The sequence below is a fragment of the Sinohyriopsis cumingii genome, chromosome 13 (genome assembly GCF_028554795.1).
Source record: "Sinohyriopsis cumingii isolate HCF-2022 chromosome 13, ASM2855479v2, whole genome shotgun sequence".
In the NCBI taxonomy this organism is placed as follows: Eukaryota; Metazoa; Mollusca; class Bivalvia; order Unionida; family Unionidae; genus Sinohyriopsis; species Sinohyriopsis cumingii.
This window is the reverse complement of record NC_142973.1, coordinates 4,718,436-4,743,986: the sequence shown is the minus strand read 5'-3', so window position 1 is coordinate 4,743,986 and position 25,551 is coordinate 4,718,436. Positions and strand designations below refer to the sequence as shown.

Sequence of the window (25,551 nt, the reverse complement as noted above, 5' to 3'; positions counted from 1 at the left end):
CAAGGTATACAGAATTTATTATAGAGAAGCATAAATATACACCACACAGAACGGAAAATGCTTTCCCTGGATTCTATAGAAGAATAATAGTAGGCAGAATTAATATTTAATACAAATAATACTATCAAACAGGCTAAAGAATTTTTAATTCGTATTCTAGGGAGATTCTAACCTACGTCCGCGGGTAAACGGCGCCCATCGCCTTGCCTGCAAACACCAGCCCACATTCCATCACAACTAAGCACACATGACCAAAAAATGCTGCTGCTTAATCGGTGTCATATGCACTCATATGTAGCAGACACACTCGCATGATAACCTAGTAATTAATTCCCATCTATCTACATTTCTTATATATATATATATATATATATATATATATATATATATATATATATATATATATATATATATATATATCAGAAGAGGTTTTTCAAAAAACCTTAGTTCGACCTGGTAACGATATAATTTTCCCATCAGTCCAAGCTGCTTGTAGTCTATCACGAGACAGTCATGCATCCGTTCAATAGCCTCTCTGAAATCCTGTTCAGCTTCCTGTAACCTGATAAATATATATATATATATATATATATATATATATATATATATATATATATATATATATATATATATATATATCCATTCCACCGAAATATCACCCCAAAACCCGCAAACAAAACAAGGAAGGAGTGAAACTTTCAGTATCTCCGTAGAATCATGCATGATTCACTGCCATGAAATCCTTGAGACCACCTTAGTATGTATGTATGTATGTATGTATTATGTATGTATGTACTGGTGTATGTATGTATGTATGTACTGGTGTATGTATGTATGTATGTATGTATGTATGTATGTATGTATGTACTGGTGTATGTATGTATGTATGTATGTATGTATGTATGTATGTATGTATGTATGTTTATGTACTGGTATATTTACTCTCTGACTGGACACCGAATGCCTGTAATCTAGTACGCTTCAAAATTGGCCAGTGGAAGACATAGGCATTCACTGTAGACACGTGATTGTTGTTTCTTTAAACGATAATCTGAACAAGAGGCGGGTACCACGAACAATTCTGCACCGTGGACACCGCGGTATTTTTTAAAGTACCGCGATAGACCGCAATTATATTTTTGAGAAAGAGCCAGTAAACATAGAAAACACCTCCTGCACAAATGAATTTTTTTAATGGACTTGAGCAATTACGTGAAATTTAGACAGAAAACAAGCGCGCTTCTGAAAATCGTAAGATTATTCGCAGTCTTAAAAAGAAATACATCTACTTAACGCATACACATACGCTAGTGAATAGATAAAACATTAATTTTTTAATCTGAAATTTTTGGGAAAGTTGGATTCGGCCCGAATATATATCACAACATTCCATTCGGACACCGCGTTGTGGAATTAAAAGATCATAAATAGAATTATATTTGTAATATTCACCAATAATTTGTGACAGATACAACCGTCTTGTAAAAAGAATGGATAATAATTTTAACCTTGTTGTCAAAAATAACGAAAACACGCTGCTGATATCATTAAAGTCGGACAGCTCCGGTGCCACAGTGGTTAGAGAGCCTGTCTCGGATGTGGGAGGTCGCGGGTTCGATCCCCTGCCTAGTCATACCAAAGACTTAAAAAGTGATACATTCAACATTAAGAGCTTAGTGTTAGGATTGATCGGCCTGGTGTCAGGATAATGTGACTGGGTGGGCATGATGCCCCAGTGCTAGACATCACTATAAACTATCACACTGCAGACATCGTATCGATATGACTGAATTTTTTTAAAGTTACGTTCAAAATCTAAATCACACACACACACACACACACACACTTCGAACAGAATTTCTGTCACACGCCGTGAAGGACGTATGAAGAGATAATCCCATCATTTAAATTGACACATTCTCTCCTTATTCTTTTGATCGGGTTTGTGAAATGCGATTCAACGACAAAGATCGTATAGTTTCTCACACAAACTAATAAAGCGAACGAAAGTAAACACATCATTCAGGCGGGTTACCTTTTTAATTTCATGTTGACCACCCCTCTCTGGAAAAAGGCCAAGACCATGTGATTATCGCGATTTACAGCATCTGTGAGACTCTGAAAAATAAAGAAAATCGATCTTATTGAGAATTTAGAACGGGTATCAGATATTTTCCATTACAGAAATGTAAATAAATGAGTTGATATCAAGTCACTTGACAATATTTCCTCGACAAGTTCTTTTTGTGCCGTTTATCATAGACTCGCGATATGCTTGACTTGCGGTAACAGAATTGAACTGGAGAGAGTTTAAACTTGCCATGTTTAATGTATTTTCTGGCCGAGCTGTACTATCTTAAATGAGTCCACATATCAGTCTGAGCTGACTGACAACGATGCCTTTACTACAATCCTGTAAGTTCCTTTGCTTACACAACCATCATTCAATCGTGGGAATAAGGACAATTTAAACAAATACGCTGAGGCGAAAGTTAATGGTTAATTGAACAAGTATGTTGATGGCCAGTGACAGGAAGACGTTGGTAACAACGCAATCATATGAAAAGTACAATTGTGGATACAAATCCAATTTAACAGTAATAGCCATTTTATTGAAATACACTTGGGGTGAGAAATTAAAACTGAAAAAGGGAGATGACATGCAAGATGCACATTGAAGTTGAGGGGAAATGACTTTTGCAACATAAGAAGCTAATGATTTCATTCTATGTTAGTCTTGAAATAGTATCATCGTCGTCATCGTCATCTAAAGGATTTTCAGATTCTCTCATTTCAAAATCTCCACCAACCTAAGCAGTATGTTTCGTAATTGAACTAATGAAGAGATGGATAAAGGCGCAGCTTGGAAAAGTACTGGGATTTATTTAAAACAAAAATATTATTAGCTTTGTTTTGTTCAGAAAATGAAGAGTACAAACAAGACAGCTATTGCAAATGGAACATACAGTGAGATAACTGGTATAATCTTCAATGAAACACAGTAGGTTAAGATAGATGAGAAATAAATTATTAGATTGCAGTAAATCTTTGTAAATTCTACTAAATTTTCAAATCCTTCTCAAATGTCGTAATCTTCTCTACAACATCGTTGATTCGCAGAGTTATTCTAATCAACAAACTAGACTGTCTATATAATGATCTGACTGATGATTACATCACTTCGAGGGAATTAGTAATTTCACTGGATTTGTGTCGTTTAACGCAGGTTTGCCTCGATATGCAATGAGTACACGTGTTACAATTCAAGCATGTTAACTTCAAAAAGTCAAAAGCAAAAAAGTGGAAAAAGGTTGAAATTATTCCAAGTTAAATATGTTCTGACTGCTTTCGCGTTGATGTAGTTGTGCATTTGCCAACATTTGTGCTGTAATTGCAGGAGTAGTTGCTTGTAATGCACATAGACAACAGTTTAGAGAATACTTTTCAAAATCATTTCAATGACGAAGTTAGCCTTCTTGAATGAATCGACCTATCTCTTCTGCTTTTCTATCTTTTCTTCATTGAATTTTGGCACTGTTTGGTGTGTTTTCATTGGCTGTCGTATATCTCTTATTTCTCCAGTGGAAACTGTTCCTTTCTTGATAGGTTAAAATAAATATGTGGGATAACGTGATTAATATGACAGTGGAAACTGTTCCTTTCTTGGCAGGTTAAAATAAATATGTGGGATAACGTGATTAATATGACAGTGGAAACTGTTCCTTTCTTGGCAGGTTAAAATAAATATGTGGGATAACGTGATTAATATGACAGTGGAAACTGTTCCTTTCTTGACAGGTTAAAATAAATATGTGGGATAACGTGATTAATATGACAGTGGAAACTGTTCCTTTCTTGACAGGTTAAAATAAACATGTGGGATAACGTGATTAATATGACAGTGGAAACTGTTCCTTTCTTGACAGGTTAAAATAAATATGTGGGATAACGTGATTAATATGACAGTGGAAACTGTTCCTTTCTTGACAGGTCAAAATAAATATAACGTGATTAATATGACAGTGATCTTTACTCAGGATGTGTAACATTTATTATTCATCTCCGATAGAAGTCAATAATTAGTGCATCTAACATTTTCCGTGTATTATCTAATGGTGTCTCTAAGTGAACGTAAAATTATAGGTCTTTTAATTTGGAAATAACGTGAAGCTTTCATCATTGTGGTGCCTTTGTCTCTTGTACTCTTTGCTGCATCAATTAAAGTGTCACCTATCGATGTGTCTCAATCTCTCCATTTCTAACTTGTTTTGCTGGCAGTATTCTTTCTGACAAGGTTTTAAGTGACTGTCCTGTAAAGTCTTTAATGTATATTTGTATTTCACATCTAGGACATATCTTGAAATCCATCCTTTTATTTACCTCATAATATTTCAAATTGTTATCCAATATTCAACACCAACATTGAAATATGACTTACAACTAAATCATTGACAAATTGTAAATAATATTTAGTCAATTTTCCACATTCCCTTTTCAAATAAGTGAAAGGTGAACAAAATAAAAGTGATGACTAATCTACGGTCAGAAAAGAACATAACAAGTAACTTCACAATAAGGTTTATAAAATCACCAAGTTTTCGTTATTTATGCTTTTCTTAGTATCATTAGGATGAGTAGAGGAATTTAAAGACATAGGATCAGGGTTAAGTTAATTCAGATTATCCATGTACTTCGCAAACAATCCTGTCCACTTAGACTTAAATTTATGTAGTCGAATGCCTTTGTTGTTTTCGTTAAACATTACGGTCCTCTTCTTCCATTGTTTATCTAGTTAATTTGTCTTGTTCTGTGCCTCATCATCGTAAAGTAATCGGTACAAAAATACTACTGTTTCACCACTAATTTCTGATGCTACAGCCGTTCTTTTTAACTGTCATAAAGTTTCAACTGCTGCCATTGTTTTACTTTACCCGTTATAAAATAATCCGCATAGTCGATGGTCAGTTTTTCTCAAGATGAAAAGGACTAGAGACTCTGGAGCTCTGCAGTGGCCTCAAAAAAAATGTCCGAAATTTATTTTCTTTATTTTTAAATGTCTTTTATGTAGTTTATATAGACATATCTTTGTCGTTACAAATACGTTGCACTTTTCATAGTTATCGCGTGCAATGACGTCATCGGCGGCCACGGGTGAGGTGTAGAATGAGGGAAAATGTGAAAAATGAGGCTGACTGTAATGCATTTATACAAATTAAACTATTCCCGAGGCATGAAAAAAAAAAGGAAACTTTCCAGAAGTTTTACTTATTAGATAAGTTGAAATCTCTGAAAATTGTATGTTGTTTCACTTATGCGGGCAACGTTGATCTTAAAAGAAAATTGTTAGACTCTAATACCGCCATTATTGATAAACCGGCACTGTTACGTTGTTTAATTTTATGTATAAAATTTGTGATTGCCTATTACCGGTAATTTACAGCTCCTAGAAGAAACAAAATTTATTTAAGACATGCGCAGGAAATGTCTATAAAACAAAATGTGCTTCGTTATAAATCATTTTCTTTTACACCGGACCAGCTGCATCTTATCCAAAATAATACAGTACATATAAACAGTGACGCTTTTATCGAATAAGATGATACAAGGTATGTAATTTTGATATTACAGTCATTATGCCACTAACATTTAATAAAGTGTGCAATAGTGTGGAACTGTTATTAATTCAATTGGAGTTTTGTTGATAAAAGCTAATCATAGAAAGCGATTGACATACATGAAGAAGCTACTGTATCTAGGGTCTCAAGCAGTTGTCGCACGGAACCAGTTAGGCCTATCGCACATCCGTCACTTACTCATGACTATGGAGTACAATTTGAAATGGCCGAATAAAATCAACATTCAGTATAGTTAACATTTTATCTCTGCAACAAACAAAAAATACGTCGTGAGAAGTAACGCGGTAAATGGTGTTTTAATTCTCTATAGGCTAATTCTTTATTTAGAAATGGAATGGTTACTGAGGAAACGAACTTTGGAATGAGTACTTATCTTGACTTGCAAACAAGTACGAAGTATCTGATATAGCTTGCTGGGCAACATAAATATTTAAGAGGAAAAATCATAGTGACAGCTATAGTGTACAATAAGCTTTGTATAGATTCTACAAAAACTCATAAGTGTATATCGTTTCGTGGTCCAAAGTGATAACGTCCGCTTGCTGTTAAAAAAGTATTAGGTTCGATTCCCACAAAGGGAGTTAAAAAATGGTTTTTACTTTTTCTTCTTTCCGCCTAATAAAGATGGTAATGATTTCTTTTTCTCCATAATGATATTTAAAAAATCTTAATAATCACGACTTTATGTAATTTTTGGTTGTAAATAATTATACCACCAAGTAAAGATAGTAACATATGATAAACAGTGGATCTCAAACTGACATTGATTCAATATCGAATTGATGAAACTCGTTGAATAATATTCAGTGTTTGCGGGCCTTGGCTATTAAAAGCTGCACATTATTCAACGAGTTTAATAAATTCAGTATTAAAACATTACCCATGACTAATTGTATCCCTACTCAGTGGACGACATCGTAGCTAGAGGCTGTTCAGAAGGTATCCTCCACAAGGTGCATTTATTCCACCGAAAACATCACCGCAGATGCAGTATTGGATGTGACGGAAGAAAAAGCATTCCAGTTGTTCGATATTTATCATAAGAGAGTAGTACTGGTCACGGAAACTATGCTGTATGCTCTGCGGGGCACCCACTGGACACGTGCCCAGGGTTAACTGATCCATTCCTCTCCGTCTTTAGTCAGGCCTTGACTATCATAATATTTACTTCCAGTAGTACTATCAATGTTCTGTCATTTTCCTCTAGATTATATGAACCCAAAAGTTGCACAATTATTTTCATCTCAAATCAAACTACGCCAAAAGAACATCTGATAAGATTTGAGAATATACCTGACAAAATATCTTAGACCGGTGTCTCCTCAGATCAATTGTTTTGTACTTTAGTGACGCGGAGAAAATTGCAAGGGCCATTTTATGCGTTGGCATAACGATCTAAGATATTTCGGTTAGTACATTCTTGAATCATATCAGATGAAACAAGATATAATATATTTTTGTAGATTTTAATCTGCCAAACCTATATTTTCTTCCTGTCAACCACTTTTAGTAATATTTATTTTCCGTCTTTTGTCAGTGACTTGGTATACCTCTCTATCATGTTGTGTGTGTGTGTGTTTGTGTGTGTGTGAGAGAGAGGGAGAGGAGGGGGGGGGCTTGCAATAAATATAAGCTAGTCTATTTTACATTCGATAATGTAATCAATAAAACGTAATTTTTATTCGGACAAATATACAACATCATATTGAACATAAAAGGCATGCAAAATTAGGGACCTACAATTTAACTTTCAAGGAAAGATGAGATCCAAGACATTAAATATAAAATCAAATAGAACTAATATTAGGTCAAGAAAATCGTGGAAATAAATGTACTAAATATGGCAATACTGTCTCCAAAACTAAAGTCAATAGATAATTATATTGAATTAATAAGAAGAAAAAACGGTGTAATGTAAGTTTCCCCACCTCCCCCTCTATATGCACAAAATAGCTTTGATCACCGATGTTCTGGACATGTATTTTTCTTTGCTGTTACAACATCCGAATTTTACTAATAAACAAAAATGTATGCACGGCTTTTTCTTAATCATTTATGATCAAACAATACATCAATTTTTTTTCTTCTGGCGATTCTATCAGGATTTTGGCACGCATGTCAGTCCTAATTATATAAACATAAGTCAAAGTTTTGAACGAAGAGGCGTCAGAGGAAACCAACCATACTTTATGTAAATATACACATAATTTAAACGATGTTAGAAAACAGAAAGCCAGACTTGTATTACGTATATTGTACGTAGATGCATACTTTTAGATGTATCATGTCAGGCTATCAGCCTGAGACTGGTTTCTTAGCCATAATGCCTTAGTCCACAAAAATATAGGTGCCATCACGGGGGAGACAACCTATGGCTTTTAAATAGTCGCTTTACTTTATTACAAGCGGTCGTGGATAAGAATTAAATACCCATTTAACGAAGAGCTAGGGACATTATTTCATCTGTATAACTTTCATGTTAAATTGATTTTGGGCCATTATCGACCCTTATCAAGCCTGGACCTTTGTGAGTAAAGTTCCCAAAGTATATCGTTTCAAAGCTTTCTACATAAGGAATCTGAGGAACAATGCTGCCTTTTTGTATCTCAAAGGCCAAATATCCCAGTCTTCAACAAATTGTACAATCACATGCATGATTAATTCTGTTTGAACTTAACACTTGAGGCGTGTTGAAAGACTGGCACGCCTATTGCAACATATGAGTGGTGAAATAAGGTTAATGAAAATATTTTAGCCTTGGTAAATAGTGGTCCATGAAGTAAGCCAATAACTAGTTGAATATGTACACCATTTTACAAGTAATACAATAAGAACAAAGGGTACAGACCATTTCTACTCATGTCCGGTTACACCACACTAAACCGTCTAAGACGAAAGCAGTACAAGTGAAGTTAAGCACATGTGAATACTGTGATGTGGGTGGTAGACTTTGATTTATGACCCATGGAGTTATTACATGCTGCAAGCCATTATGGGAATAAAAGCTAATCCAAAGTTTGGACAGGTTTATGCTAATTATAATTATGGTGCTGAGTCTGTAAAAAAAATGTATTTTAACATTAGTACAAGTGTAACATGGTTACTGTATGAGTCTTGTGCGGTAATCGTATAACGTTGTAGAAAAACTAACATTAAATTTTACATAAAGATAAAAAAGTGAAACAGTTTCAAATGTGTGGAAATGACGTTGAGGGGTAACGTAAGAAGAATATTGATGTTGAATTTTCCAGTGCATTATTGGGAGTTCAACTGTAATCACTGCTACTGATTATTCATGATTTTAACCTGATATATTAAACCGAATCCACTAGTTATGACTGTGCGTGGATTCAAATTGACATGGCTTCCATAGTAGCATTAGGGTCTTTAGCATGAGTAAAGACTGGGTGATGTCTTTTGAATCTGACATAAAACAACGTCGGCATTGTTAATTTCCCCTTATGGACAAGCCTGGTAATGGCTTCAGCAAGAGGAAGCCATGAAAACCTGTCAACGGCTTCTAAATGTCAGGATTCTTATGTACAATTTAGACTAAAGTGTAGACGGGCACATTTTGAGTCTCAAACACGATAAACATGTCTGTATTATTGTTGGGTACTGCAGAAGGGCAAACACCGACATTGTCTGGACATTTAATATTTTTTAGTTTTCATTAAAATCATTGTTCAATAAATATATTATTTGCAGAGTTCTTATCCTGCTTCATTATGATTCAATTTGCTTTTGTTGTCGTGTACGTTTTTGGTCACCTCGGTTAAATAATTTTTCTTTTGCAATAATAACAAAGTATTAGTCTTAGCAACCACCTTGTTGTTAATGCTAGCAATGCTGGTGCGTTTTCTTAATCTACTGATCGTTTTGTTTTGCTGTAACTATTCCATTTTGGATTGTAAAGTGACATAGACTTCCAGATATTTCTTTTTGTTTTGTTTCCATGTCACTCTGTAAAGCGTTAGTTTATCATTTGTTCTATTGGTTGGAATTACTGTTGAATGTTTGTTACTTCAAATGAACCTTCTCTTCCTTGACATAATGAGATGGATCGTTTACCATCTCTAATGTCAATGAGATATATCAAAATACATATTTCTTTTTCTGATGCTTCTTCTGTCATGATATAGCCCTTCATTTATTTACCGTAAATTAAAAGAGCTAAAAGATACAGATTTCCATCTCCTTCTGTTATCATTATGGATTTTATTTGATTCAAGCTTTCCCCTTTAATCTATTTCACTCTTATACGAGCAGAAATTTTCAGTTTTTCATTGCCTTATTCGTCTGTGTTGAACACTTTCTTTCGATTACATTTTCACGTCCTTGTGCATGTTGTGTGTTGTGATGTGATGTGATTTTGATTTTTAACGTAGCTTTAACAATTTTTCAGTCATATCGCTACGATGTCTGCAGTGTGGCAGTTTATAGTGATGTCTAGCACTGGGGCATCATGCTGCAGACATGTAGCATGATGTCCCACCCAATCACATTATCCTGACACCAGGCCGACCAGTCCTAACACTAACCTCTTAATGCTGAACGCCAAGCGAGGCAGCTGTTAGTACCATTTTTTAAGTCTCTGGTATGACTCGGCCAGGGATCGAACCCACGACCTCCCGCATCCGAGGCGGACGCCCTAACCACTAGGCCACCGGAGCGGTCCTTGTGCATGTTAAATACGTGATAAAATTAAATTCTCCATGGTAACCTCGGTGTCAATATCATGTTCTTAGCACTCTTTAACAATATAAACAAAAATGCTGTATATCATGTTTCGTCGTTGCCACTTTGTTGCATGTAATTTTTCTTTTATAAGGTCTGAGACATACTCAAGTAGAGCTGCGCCAGTGGGAAAACAATTCATGATGGTAATCCTACAAATATTAAACCAGCATCTACTACATACAGAGCACTAAACCAAGGTAGCCGTGCAAACTTCAACACGGTTAAAAACTTTGCTATTTTTTTAAAATTTCTGTCTGACACCTCATTAAGGGTTGATCTCTTTACTGAATTATTCTTAATTTCGTTAATTTTGTGCAACATAAAATTTATACCAGTGTCTGTCGGAAGTGTAGGTCTTTCCTCTGTTACGAACCTATGTTTCAAAATATGCAACAGAAAGAGGCGAGACCAACACGTTTAGTAAACTCAACAAATAATTTACTAAACTAAGTTACAAAGTGAAACTTAGAAACACTTACAATATTATGAATTACATCCCAAATAATGCTAAATGCCCTATGACAAGTCCAGACGTATATAATGTTCTGAAAGAAGTCAAATAGTCTTGAATGTCTTAATGTACGACAATGATGCAATCCAGAATGTCTTTGAATGAGTTCTCAATAATACAAAAGTAGTTTTTCAGTCCAAAATCTCATTCGCATATTTCATTTGGATCTTTGGAGTTGTCCGATCCCGAATACGAAAGAAAATGATTTAATTGGTCAATACAAGATACATAAAAACTAGTGAAAGCAGATATACAAGTAAAAAAAACAAATACTAGAATACAATATAAAAGTCAAAACATTTTAAAATGTATTATTAATGAAATTTTGCATAACCTTCGCTAGTCAGTTTTATTTGAGTTGTTTTTTTTAGCTCAACAATTTTGCAATGTAATAGACAAACATTCCAGGAATAAGAATAGTTGTTATAATTAAGAAAAAAATCTCTTTAATTAGAAAAAATTCAGTGAACATATGCTTAGCTTCTTTTCTGCTTTGTTTTCCACTCTTTGTTTTTCCACTCATACTGCTGATTTATTGAAATTAATATTTTATAATGTTATCAAACTAGCACTTAATGACTTCTTGTATTGAAATTTCTCTCTTCTTTAAACCTAATGCTATTTCAAGTTGTTTATATACCAATTCAATAGTGTTGTAATCCAGAAGTTGTTTATGTACCAATTTAATAGTGTTATAATCCAGAAGTTGTTTATCTACCAATTCAATAGTGTTATAATCTAGAAGTTGTATTTGTTCCAATTCAATAGTGTTATAATGCAGAAGATGTTTATGTACCAGTTGAATAGAGTTATATAATCCAGAAGTTGTTTATGTACCAATTCAATAGTGTTATAAACCAGAAGTTGTTTATGTACCAATTGAACAGAGTTATATAATCCAGAAGTTGCTTATGTACCAATTCAATTGTGTTATAATCCAGAAGTTGTTTATGTACCAACTGAATAGAGTTATATAATCCAGAAGTTGTTTATCTACCAATTCAATAGTGTTATAATCCAGAAGTTGTTTATGTACCAATTGAATAGAGTTATATAATCCAGAAGTTGCTTATGTACCAATTCAATTGTGTTATAATCCAGAAGATGTTTATGTACCAGTTGAATAGAGTTATATAATCCAGAAGTTGTTTATCTACCAATTCAATTGTGTTATAATCCAGAAGTTGTTTATGTACCAACTGAATAGAGTTATATAATCCAGAAGTTGCTTATGTACCAATTCAATTGTGTTATAATCCAGAAGATGTTTATGTACCAGTTGAATAGAGTTATATAATCCAGAAGTTGTTTATCTACCAATTCAATTGTGTTATAATCCAGAAGTTGTTTATGTACCAACTGAATAGAGTTATATAATCCAGAAGTTGTTTATGTACCAACTGAATAGAGTTATATAATCCAGAAGTTGTTTATCTACCAATTCAATAGTGTTATAATCCAGAAGTTGTTTATGTACCAATTCAATAGTGTTATAATCCAGAAGTTGGTAAGGAAGGTCTTGATCATACCTATGAAAATCCAGTTTCCGATTAAAAGGGAGATAATCAAAACAATCTTGATGCATCTGATAAAGATCCTTTCACGGATAATTTAAAAGAGGAGGAATTTTAAATTCATCGACAAGATCGTCAATCAGAAATGATTAATTATCACAAAATATAAAAATATGAATCTTGGTTTGTATGTAGATGGAGGACAATATCGGCTGATGAGAAGTAATTTCAAAATATCTAAATATTGCATGCACTACTAGAATCAAAACGATGAATGTCGGGAGAAATGAAGATGGGGAAAAATATTATCTGAAAAAACGATAATACCCGGATGCGCAGATAAACAACCAATAGGTTACAGGTTCAAAACTAAAGAGAAAGCAAGCTGGGCGTTCCCCAAATTACAGCCTGAGAAAAAATTGGAGGAAATATCATGGCTCCTACTTCTATAAAAACATATCAATTTCAAAACTTATTAAATAAACATTGTTGTACATAAGAAATATTATACACTAAATATCCATTACAACATCGTCAACCATTTGACTAGCAAGTTAAAGAAGCAGAAAAGCATTAATAGATGATTTCTACAAATGAATTCAAAGTTAAATCTGCATTAATAACGATCTATAATGAATAACTGTTTGATTTCTTTCAGTTTGTGTATCTCAAATCATGATGAATGTTAAAGTTATTTTACGGTATAATAAATTCGTTTAGAGCTATGCTATTATTCTTAAAATTAAATATGTTCACCAGCAAAATGGATTAAACATTCGTAGTTGAAAGTGGACATGTAATGTCAAAGACAATTACACTAACACTGGTAAATTTTGACTTGTAAAATGCCAATAAGCTTTACCAAATCCAACCACACTGCCCATTTAATTTTATTCTGCGAAAATCTCCTGTCACACTATGCTCTATATATGTTAAGTCACACTATGCTCTATATATGTTAACAGTCTCATGTCACACTATGCTCTATATATGTTAACAGAGTGTCATGTCACACTATGCTGTATACATGTTAAGTCACACTATGCTCTACATATGTTAACAGTCTCATGTCACACTATCCTCTATATATGTTAACAAAGTCTAATGTCACACTATGCCCTATATATGTTAAGAGAGAATCATGTCACACTATGCTCTATATATGTTAAGTCACACTATGCTCTATATATGTTAACAGTCTCATGTCACACTATGCTCTATATCTATTAACAGTCTCATGTCACACTATGCTCTATATATCTTAACAGTCTCATATCACACTATGCTCTACATATGTTAACAGTCTCATATCACACCATGCTCTATATATGTTAAGTCACACTATGCTCTATATATGCTAACAGTCTCATGTCACACTATGCTCTATATATGTTAACAGTCTCATGTCACACTATGATATATATATATATATATATATATATATATATATATATATATATATATATATATATATATATATATATATATATATATATATATATATATATATAGTCACATTATGGTCTATATATCTGAACAGTCTCATGTCACACTATGCTCTATATATGTTAACAGTCATAATTTTCGGATCTTAAAATGTAGTTATCAAAAATATTTCATGGTTTGCATATGAAAGTAGTTATGTGGGATAGGATAGCGACAATGAAAATTAGTATTACAGAACCCCTTGGGAACATATAGCGACAATGGAAATTTAACATGGAGAAAAATCGTGGGAACATATAGCGACAAGGGAAATTTAACATGGAGAAAAATCGTGGGAACATATAGCGACAAGGGAAATTTAACATGGAGAAAAATCGTGGGACTGTTGAGCGACAAGGGGATTTGAACATGGAGAAAAATCGTGGGAACATATAGCGACAAAGGAAATTAACATGGGATTTTTTTTTTTAAAAAAAATAAAAAAAGGGGTAGGCAATTCAAAGACTATCTCTTTTCGAGAAATATGGCTGGCCCTGAAAAGGGCCTTTGGGTTTTTTCTTCTTTTAACTTCTTAACTTCTTCCACCATCCTCTTATTTTGTCCATCATTCCTTTCTTCTTTTTCTTTTCTGTTTCCGGCAACCAGTCAGGGTGACCCATGGCTCGGAACTTCTCTTGGATTTTCATCCAGTTTGCATTTAGTTTCTCTAGTTCTTCCTTTTTCTTTCTATTTTCTTCTTCTTTTCTTTCCTTTGACCACTTTTCTTTGATCTTCTTGACCTCTTCGGTCAGCACATTCCTCATTACTTCTTCCGCTTTCTTAAGCTTGTCTAAGCCCCACTTCGCGAAACACCAATCTGTCCATTCCACAATGTCTTCTAAAAAACACCTTACACTTGTCACATAAACTATCGCTTCTTTCAACTTACCCACTTTCACATACGGTGGGTTAATTAAACCTCTGATTCTCTTCTCCTCATCCTCTATCATTTCTTTTACTATATCGATGGCTAAGTGGAGGCTGGTTACTTGTCTTGAGACGAAGTCTTTTGTCACTGCATGCCTCCATTCCTGTTCAAGCCTTTCTGCTACATTCAATCCATCCACCATCCAATACCAACTTCCCATAAGGTTGTTGTACAAAGCTGAAGCTGCTGGCATCTTCTTGTTTGCTTATTCCGTAGAATGGGCTCCAATGGCAAACACTGTTAGTTTTATACTTAAAGCGCGAACGTGAAGGAAAACATCCCCCTAAAAACATAAAATGGATCTTACCTAGATCATGACCCAACAACGCGCGTACGTGAAGGAAAACATCCCCACTTTTTTCATTTCATATAATATAACCCCAACTATACTCTTCACATACGCTAAGAAACCCATAATCTACTATTCACACTAACATACCTGAGCTCTTACAAACACAAACACACTAACACATACCCTCACAAATTTTAAGAAAGAGTTAGTGTTTATATACACACTACTCCACCTACACACATTGGCAAATCTATCGTTACTTCTTTTCTAGAGTATTGGGTAGCCCTGAAAAGGGCTGTTTTTTTAAACTCCAGATGCACCTATCTAATGGTTGCACCGTCCTGGCCTGGCGCCGCACACGCATCTTCTTCCCCAGTCTTCTTTCACCTTTCTTCTGGGGAGCGCAGAGGGAGGATGATTCGCTTCAACACCCCAATCCTCTGTCTCGGGAATATTGAACGACATCCTCTCTTCTCTTTTCTTTTCTTCTTCTTCCCTCTGTCTTCTCTCCTCTTCTTCCTTCTTTATTCTTGCTTCTTCTACTATAGTCTCCGCTGATAGTTCGTTTACTATCCGCCTGGCATATTCCAGGTGCATCTGGAGTTCTAACAGTTTCACTATTCTGCTAGTCATTCTTCTGGCTGTGTTGATCAATCAACAAGGGTAGCTGGACTGCCGAACGAGTTTCAATTTATAGTGAAAGCGCGGACGTGATGGAAAACATCCCCTAAAAAACATAAAATGGATCTTACCTAGATCGTGGCCAAAATCAACAACAACGCGCGGACCTAAAAGAAACACTCACTCACTATTCTAAAATTTTTTATTAATCACTTCAATAGACTATCCACATACGCAAAGCAATCCAATCTAACCCCAAATATACACCTCTAACAGCCAAAAAACTAACATCATTTTAATCTACTATCCATACCAAGTTACGTGAGCTCTTACAAACACAAACACACAAACACACAAACACATACCCTCACATTTTTTATAAAAGAGTTAGTGTTTATATACACACTACTCCACTTACACACATTGGCAAATTAATAGTTATTTCTTTTCTAGAGTATTGGGTAGCCCTGAAAAGGGCTGTTTTTTGTTTTGCTATGGCATTCTTTTTTTTAGTTTCTAAGAATGCGATGTCCTCTGATTATAGACTTTCTGGCAATAGGTCTGCTTCTTCGGAAAGAGAAGAAGAACTCTTTGGTGTCGATACGGCAATCGACAAAGCCTCTGTCAGGTTCAGGTTGCTGCTGCTGATGTTGTTGTTGCTGTTGCTGCTGTTTTTGAAGTCTGTACTTCTCTGTCCATTCTTCTTTCTCCCTGTTCACTTCTTCTCTGAAGAGCTCTTCTATCAGGTCTTCAGTGATTTTTAACATTCTCACATTCTCTATTTCTTCTGGCTTCGGTATCAGACTGTGTCTGACCCTATGCAAATTCACGTAGGCTTCGTTGAGCTTAGCTAGTTTGGAGCACATCTTCGTAGGAGGATGAGTCGACAATGGATGGTTTGACTGGAAACAACCCCGGTTCTTATAGTGAAAGCGCGGACGTGAAGGAAAACATCCCCCACACGGTTTTCGATTCGCAACGTTCAGTGATTGTCATGAGAGGGATAGTAAGAAATGAAAGAGCATCAATTCAACATTCTTATAGCTAAACAAACGACAAAAGCATTTTTTCAAAACACAACATTTTTTATTCAAAAATCACTTAACACTAAACAACAACATTTTTAACAATAATCCAACACTATAACATCAAACAATTTTTTTCAAATCACAAACATTTGTTTCTTCAAATACAATCTACTTTAAACAGGGCTGACAACGTTGTGAATGAAATTGTGATTTCCACTGTTGGAAATCATTAGGCCATTGATGGACACTACGTTTCCTAGCTTGAGACAAAAGATAAGCATAATGGTCACAAAACCATCGATCTACTTTCACATCGTTTCTAGCAGAAGAACGAGGATCAAAATGAGTCACTAAATGTTCTAAGGAATAGCCCAGGCTGCGATGATGCAGAAAATACACACAGTACTGTCCACACACCAAGGAATCTGTGCCTTGTAATTTCACATTATTGAATCGGGTGGTTTGAGCATTTCTTCTCATAAAGTCGATGATATCGTCTTCCAAAGGGGGCAATCCGTACGAATCGAAATATTCCACACATCCTTCTTGAGGAAAGTAGACGGCTACCCAGTGGGTTCCTGGGAGATGACTGTCGTCCGTGTTGATCACGTAAGCTTGATGGTCTTTAGGTTTGCGATGAGGGAGTTCATCTTTAGCACAGACGACAGGATTCCAAGAAGCCGTATACGAACTGTGGTTCAGAAGGTAATAAAGTTCCCAGGTATCCATCTGTGTTGTTTTTTTCTTCTTCACAGGTAATAATAAGTCGTCAATTCGATTCTGACTTTTTGCTTGAAAATGTCTGACGAATAAACGGTTATTCGTTCTGTTTCCTCACTCTGATTCAGGAGAGCTTCGATACGATGGATCTCTTGAGTGGTTAATGGTGGACAAGAATGTTCACGCAAGTCTTTATACCACTGGTGCAACACGTCTTTGTTCGAGATGAGGCTCCAAGCTTCGTCCAGATACTCGTCCAATTTTTCTTCTTGACTCAACATCAGGCATTTATCGTGTTGAATTTGACTGGGATGATCGTTTTGACATCCATAGCAATTTTTCTTGATCAATTCCGTCATTTTGTCAACCAAGTGTTTGGCAAAACAGGAGACTAAATGGGCTTCTTGTTCTGGCCATCTTGACTTCATCATGATCACTTCTTCCACAGTCTCCTCACATTTCATGTCCAAAGTTTCTCCACTAGGTAAAGAGGGATAACAGTCTTCCATGGTTTCTAGTAATCTAGAATGACTTCTCTCAAACTGTTGATTTCTATGGTATTGTCGAATTCTGCATACAGAATGACGTTCACCGTTTCATCAGGGATTCGGTTTGCAAATTGAATTTCCACACGAATCTGGCCAGATTTTATAGGGTGGAAATGTCCCTCGTCGCTGCCTTGGTCTGGAGTGAAATCGAAAGCCCACAAAGCATAGCCTCCTGTGTAATCCTCGTACGTAATACCGTGACTGGTGTTGGTTCCTAACTGGCCGGTGGCTTCGTACAGGGACAAGTACGATCTCAAGTAATTCTTCTTCTCAAAGTCAGGTTCGAAAGGTCGGGTACACAAGGTCTTGCCATCGCGACTGACTTCGATTTTGGACACGCCAAAGTGATGAAAGTGGAAAGGATTTTTACCCAAATCTCCGTTGAAGGCTGTATTTTCGACGATACCAACGATCAAACGTTTGGGTAGCTGTCCTTGAAACAGATGATCTTCGATCATGGATCGTTGTCCCTTGGGAATGGTGAAGGTTTTCACTTCCACGCGTCGGATGGGATACTTAGCGGTCGTTCTGCTCAACGTCTGACTGATGTCGTTACCCACTTTAGGTAACACTTCTACGCGTCGTACGTAGAGCCTGGCTTCCTCGATGACAGTTTTGCAAGCAGTTTTACCTATCAAATGGAAAGCGGCACTGCTACGATTCAGTCTCAGGCGGACATTCACCCCGTTTAGCAAATATTTCTCTTGCAACCACATGTCCAGATGTAAACGATCCATCAGTTCTAAACTTTGTCCGTTTTTGATTTTGTCTCTTCGTTCTACAAATCCATCATTTGTTGATTTAGTTTTATCCTTTGTATCAATTTCGAATTCTTCAAACTGGCCTGCTTCGTCAGCTTCCCATAGCACACAGGCATTGAGATGAGTGTTCTTGGCATCTATTCCGTACGTCAAGAGATTTTCCAGGTACGCTCGATAAGGGTAAGTATCCATGCTGCTGCTGACCAGTTTGTTGTTCAAGTACAAGTCCACTCCGCTAAACAAGGAATGCATGAAATTGTTGACGGGAGCTATTACCTCATCGCCATCTAGGGTCGAATTGTCCTCATCGACAACTTTGACTTTCAAGTACAAGTAACTGCTATTCAGATCGATGTAATCTTCGGGCTGTCCTTTGATTTCAAACTCGATGGGAGCTGAGGCTGTCAATGAGGAGACGGGGTGAAATTCCACCCATTGGGATTCTTGCATCGTCATCATGGTAGGGGGCATGGCAAACAGATCCAGTTCCGTCTTGGAACAAGCGCAAGATTCTCGGTGCATCATTTTTTTTGTCTCTTTTCTCAATAATCGAAAACGTCTAAGTCTCGAACGGTTCTTCTTTTCTTGGCCTTTCTAGCTTGAAGTCTGGTGAAAGGGTGTTTTCTTCTTCGTCTCTTTCTGCCTTGTCCTTGCTGAATGCTTGACTCGGTAGCGTGCAGGGCATTTATAGGTGTGTCTCGTCGGCCTAAAATGTCTTTGCCCGTTTGCAGCAAGACATTTTTGCCTGCCCTCATGAAGGCTTCTTTAGGGTTTTGTTTGTCGATGATGACATTTTGGAGAAATTCTTTGCCTTGCGTCAGTGCCGCATCTTTCAAGGCGTGCAATCCGCGTGTCACCATCGGTTTCAACACCGGGGCCACCGAACGAAAGGCCGATTTTAACATGTCTCCTAAACCGTGTCCTCGCTGCTGAGCCACCCCTCGGTACACTGGATACATGACTTACGAGTCGTGAGAGAACCGTTTTCGAAAATGGAGTTTCACCGTGACTTTTCCTTTGGTGAATGGAATATTTTGTCCCAAATCTCCTTTTATAGTAATGTTGACCGTGTCCAAATACGACTTGCTGACCGGCAAATAGTGAGGATGGACAAATTCGCGGTGGACGTGGTAAGTGTTTCCACCTTCCTCGTCAACGTTCGTGGTAGAATCCACTTTGAAAGGAATGACACGCAGTAATGGCACAGAGGTGTGTCCCACCACGTTATACTCCACCACATCGGAGTACACGAACATTAAATTCATTCCTTGGTTCAGTTCTACCGGTTTTCCAAAAGCTTTGTAAAAATCCATATTACTGTTGATCTTGGGGCTCCAATTGTTTGTGACCATTGTTGAATGTCCACCCAAAATTTCAAACAAAATACCATTGAACCTGAAGGACAATGTGTCCGTATCTGGAAATTTCATCAGTAAGCGACGAGCCACTTTATGGTACTCCAGGGTGACACTTTTTTTGACTTTGTTCAGGGCTTTGCCAAAGGCGAACTCGAACCTGTCCACAATAGTGTCCACCAAATGTTGACCACTAAAATAAAACCCTGCTGGAATTTTCACGGTGTAGATACTGAAGGTTGGTTTGCTGGCTGGTCTTGTGATCCCTGAAAACCCGATGTCAGTCATGGCTTCTTGTAATTGTTGGTTCAGGATTTCCACCTCAAAAAAGTTTTGTTTTTCGGTGATGTTTTGGATTTGTGTAGGGTGAATCATTTCTACTAAAGCCACTTCCCAATGGGCTTCGTGATCTAAGGGGATGGCTTGAGGTAATTTGGCCGTGTAACAGCACAACGTGTTGTGGGGAAACACCTCCATGGAACTGTCACTGGGTAAAGTTAAGTAAAATTGGTTTTGGTGACTCATAATTCCAGAGTTCTGTGGCTGTCCGAGGGGATATTACTGGACGTCAGAGGTGTGTCTCCGCCCAAAATGGGGTTCTGGTTGTGGTTGTTGGAGTGGTGACTGGCACTGGCACTGGACACAACGTTCCCGTTCGAGGAGAATTTCAGGGAGGGATTGGGAAGCAGGTAACCGATGCAACTGCTCAATAAAATGGTCCACAATTGTTTGTCTCCTTGTTGCAAACTCAAATTGGCGATGGCTGCCCCGATGACACAATACACCACGAAGATTTGGCAGAAAAAGACGATTTGCGTTTTAGGCACACGTTCTCCACACCACACCCACAAGGGTTGTTTTTGTAAATCTTGCACAGAAGAACTAGGTGAAGGAGGAGTGGTCGACGTAGCTGCGTCTGCTGTGTGAAAGGGCATGATGGTCACTTCTTTTTATAGTCGATGACTTGCGAAGCGTCGATCCAAGAATCGAAACTGGGTGGATATCCTTTCCAACGTACTTTGACTTCTTTGACACGTCGTTTGCCCACTTTACGGGTTCTGCGTTCGAGAATGCTTTCGATGTCGTACACGTCGTCTTCTTTTTTGGTGACACGTTGTAACTCGGGCAAATAAAACGTTCCTTTGAGCACTTCTCCGTTCATGTCTTCCAATTTATAGACGGCAGGATGACGGCCATGCACTCGTCCAGTGACGCGAAACAATTCGGTCGTCCAGTTAGGTAAGTAACCTTTGTCGAAAGTGCGTTTGGTTTTGCCAATGCGCACCCAATCTCCTACGGTCAACTCTCCACTTTTCTTGGGGACAGCCCTCGTCGGGGACGTACCGAACAGACGCTCGAACACCAGCACTTCGTTGTCGGGAGTCACGTCTTGCGGGGCACGTCCGATGCTTCGATGGTAAGATTGGTTGTACGCTTGCACCAGATGCGGTAAGATGTCGATGTACTTCAGAGTGTGGTGATGCGTAAAATATTTCCACATGCGTTCTTTCAAAGTGCGTTGAAAACGTTCCACGATGCTGGCTTTGGTTTCGGGATTCTCGGTGGTAAAAAAATGAATGTCACGTTTCTTTAATTCTTTTTGGAAAGCTTGGTTCAGAAATTCGGTGCCTTTGTCCGTTTGCCATCGAAGAGGGTGACGACCGCTTTGTTTCAACACCCGTTGCAGGGCTCGCACTAACTCGCTGCTCGATTTGGAAGTCAAGGGCACGACCCAAGCAAATTTGGAAAAGACGTCGATGACACAGAACAAATATTTGTAGCCACGATTGTAGCTGGCCAAATGAGAGACATCGGCTAAATCGGCTTGCCATTGATGATCGATGCCTTCCACTCGGGTGCGACTTCTGGCAAACTTGCGTCGAATGGGTTTGTGCAAAGTGTAGGTAGCTTGTTCTTGTAACCATCGTTGCACTTGAGGTAAACGGAGACTTTTCAGTCGCGTTTTGGCAGCACGATACAATTTTTGAACTCCTGCGTAACCTGCAGGATGCGAGGGATCGTAGTAAATGCTAGCTAAGACTTTTTCCATTTTTTTTTGCTGTGTTAATAAGTCACCCACTCTTCGGTGATGCTACTTTGGGTGGGTCGAAAGGGTGGTTTGGAAACGGATTTACGTGTCCGATGGGCTACGGGAGTAGAAGTAGAAGGTAGTGGTGGTGGTGGAGGTGGCAATGGAATGGCTTTGGTTTTCTTTTCTTTTTTCGCTTCTGGTTTCCCTTCTTTCTTTTTCACTTCTGTCGAAGGAGGTGTGGACATCATCTTTTTAACCCAAGCTTTCATTTCTTCTCGTTGGGGTGTGGGGGACGGAGTCAACAAGGATGCTGCAATCTTACTCGAAATGGGAGCTGCTGACGGTGTTTGAAACACTTCGCGCATCTCTTCTTCCTCAGGTCTTTGTGGGGTAGCATCTCTGGTGACCCATGGGGATGGTAGTGGTGGTGGGGGTAATGATGATGATGGTGCTGGACTTTTCATCAAGGTCTTAAAATCTTTTAGAGTGGGTAAAGCTGTTTCGTCTAAAGCTTTCTGGTGAAAGAGTTGCAGTCGTTGCAAGAGTTGACCGTACTTTTGCGATTTTTCTGTTTCGGACAAATCTTGGCGATCCATCAAGGATTGCAATTCGTGTTGTAACTGGGACATCTCGCTCAAATTGGGATTGGGAGGTAAATGCGGGGTGCGTTGTTCTTGCCACCGATGGTATTCCATCCATCGTTTGTAAGGCACTAAAGCTAGTTTTCGTCCTTCCATGGGGTTGTCAGGGGTCGATTCTGAGATCTTGGAACTTCCGAGGCCTTTTTATCTTGCTCCCATCAGTCCTCCCAACATGGTTCCCAAGACTCCTTTCAGTATGGGGCCTAACAAGAGAGGTAAAATACCTCCACGTTGGACCAACATCTTCTTTTTTTGACGAATGGGAATTTTCTTTTGAACCATTTGGCGAAGAACGTGACGATGTTTGCCTAAGCATTGTTTCTGGTGTTTGGACAAAGGGATCGTGCCTTTCAAAACGTTCAAACAACATTCGCACACGGTATCGATGACCTCTTTGGAGGCCGTTTGAATGAGTTTTTTTCGTAGGGGTGAAGAAGCTTTGGACAGGACAGATAACAGGTCCCCATGTTTAGCTAAACGTGGTGGCAGTCCTTTCCTTTTCTTTCCTTGGGGTTTTCTGGAGGGTGACATTTTTTGCTTGTGGGTTCCGGGACATTCACCGAACAGACACTAACGTCGATGACTTAACGCACACCCTTTTATCTTTTTTTTGGGACTATCGCTTTGTCATAAAGGTGACAATGTTTTTCCCAAAATCACCAAGGAATCCTCCCCTTTGTTGACGCCTCTTTTTCTTGGAACGACTGTGTCTTTTCTTAGGGTAATGTCGATGCTTGGCTAAGCGCTTTGTCGGATGACGCGTCTGCCTTTGTCTCTTTCTTTTGTGGCTTCTTGGAGGTGACATCTTTTTTACAAGTTCACTGATACCCCGACTTGGTCACAGGCTCTTTTTATACTGGAACGCGTCGCCACTGATTGTCTTTACGTTTTATCAGTTTGAGGACAGGCATGACACGTCGTGCAGGGGTACGCAACGGACTAAATCGAGCCAGTTCTTGCTTGGACAAATCCAGTAAACTTTGTAACATGCCCGATCTTTCTTGGACTTTGATTTTGGGAGAAGGTACTTTGTGAGCAGCAGCCACTGCCACTAAATTGGAGGGTCCTGCCACTGGGGAAGTTCTTTTGGGGGTCATCAACGGAGATGTTCTTGGTGTGATCAACGTCTCCAAGTACTCTTCAGTTCTGGGTGTCATCAACGGAGAAGTGGATGAACGTGAGGATGCCGGAGACGCAGTCACTACCGTGGCAGGTCGTGGTTTGCGAGTGTAAGGTTGCGTCCTGGCCGAAGTGCCTCTCTTGCGACTAGTTTTCTTCTGTGGACTTTTCTTTTTCTGGGGACTTTTTCTCTGTTTCTTTTTCTGGGGGCTTCTTTTCTTTTTCCGGGGTGGTGTCTGGTAAGAGGAGGGTCCTGCCACTGGAGAAGTTATTCTTCTTGGGGACCTGGTCTTTTTTTTTTTCTTCTTGGGGCTTCGTTGGACTTTTGTCTTGGGGATAACTTTGGGGGCATTAGGATCCCATCTTAAGAGTGAGCGAATGATGACCCCTCCTAGAGTACCGCTCCCTCCAGGTTTCAAAATGATTTGTTTTTTGGTTTGAGTGTCGATGCGGGGATCGGCCAGTTGGACCAAAGCGACTTTGTTTCGATCGAAAAAGCGTTTGGTTTGATGAGGAATCTGAATGATTCCTTGGAGTAATTGACGTGCCGTCACCGTGAACCATCGTAAGACTTCTTTGAGACTAGCTTCTAAGACACGGGCTCGTGTTTGTGGATTTTTTTCTCGACTGATGCCATACAAGGCACGAATCAATTTGACGGGAAGATGCGACTGAAGGGACGTCATGTTCACACTGTGTGAGACAGACGAAAAAGGGTCTGAGGTTTTTATAGATTTTTTATGGGGAGTGAAATGAAGTCGAGGACGGAGACGTGTACAGGACAAGCCCTCCGTCTTGGCACCAGTGGTGAAACAAGTGGGTACGAAATCGCAAATCCTCGGGGGTCGTAGGTTTCAAATCGACGAGTAAATAGGCGTGTGGCGTTTGAGTGGCATCGTCGTACGCCTGAGTCAGCCAAGGCGTTCCTAACTGTTTGGCTAAGACTTGCACTTGCGATTTATCTCGAGGGCTTTTAAACAAGACCACGTAATGCGCATTGAGACTGATGGTGCGATGGGCTTTACTTTGTTGAAACAAATTTTGGGTGATGTAAACGACACTGGCATTACGGTGATGCCCTTTGCGCGTGAACCACAATTTAATTTCTTCTTCGTCTTCTCCTAACATGTCGTCGAAAATGACCAAATGGGTTTGACGGGAGTCAGAGACGATGCCGTCGTCTTCTTTAGGAATGCCTTCCACAAACACGATGGAATCACCTTGACTTTCTCGCAAGAGGCTGTACGCCGATTGCCACTCTTTGTAACACCACACGATCCGTTGAGGGGGCCGATCGATCAAATGATGTTTATGTTCGATCAAACGTTTGACGAATTCGGTTTTGCCTGAACCGCTAGGTCCAGCAATGAGCATGTTAAAGGGATGGCGAAGATACAAAGCCTCCCAACTGGCACGATCTAAGTGTTCGTCGATGACTTTGACAGTAGAGGAAGAGGGAGCAGAGACAGCAGAGGTAGCCATGGTGTGAGAAATGTCACTTGTGACACGAAAACAAACAAGACAAGAGTTTATATACTTTTTCAGAACACGTTTATTGAATGTTTTTTTTTTCAAACATGAATACGAAAGACAAAAATACATAAAAGCCAAAGGCTTAAG

General features: G+C 38.3%; 1 protein-coding gene across 2 annotated transcripts in view; it reads right to left on the bottom strand.

Annotated features, from left to right (window-relative positions):
• LOC149784874 (neutrophil cytosol factor 2-like) overlaps positions 1-25,551 on the bottom strand; it is a 98,354-nt gene that overhangs the window by 59,533 nt on the left and 13,270 nt on the right. Inside the window, exons 1-3 of one of the 2 annotated variants that reach the window (XM_089978450.1) lie at positions 6,517-6,625; positions 2,036-2,118; positions 454-562 (exon numbers count right to left, since the gene is read on the bottom strand). In XM_089978450.1, coding sequence (XP_089834576.1) covers positions 454-562; positions 2,036-2,085 — 159 coding nt within the window. In that variant the 5' untranslated portion in view covers positions 2,086-2,118; positions 6,517-6,625. Of the gene's footprint in view, positions 1-453; positions 563-2,035; positions 2,119-6,516; positions 6,626-25,551 lie in introns of those variants that run through there. The other variant, XM_089978449.1, reaches the window with a different exon arrangement.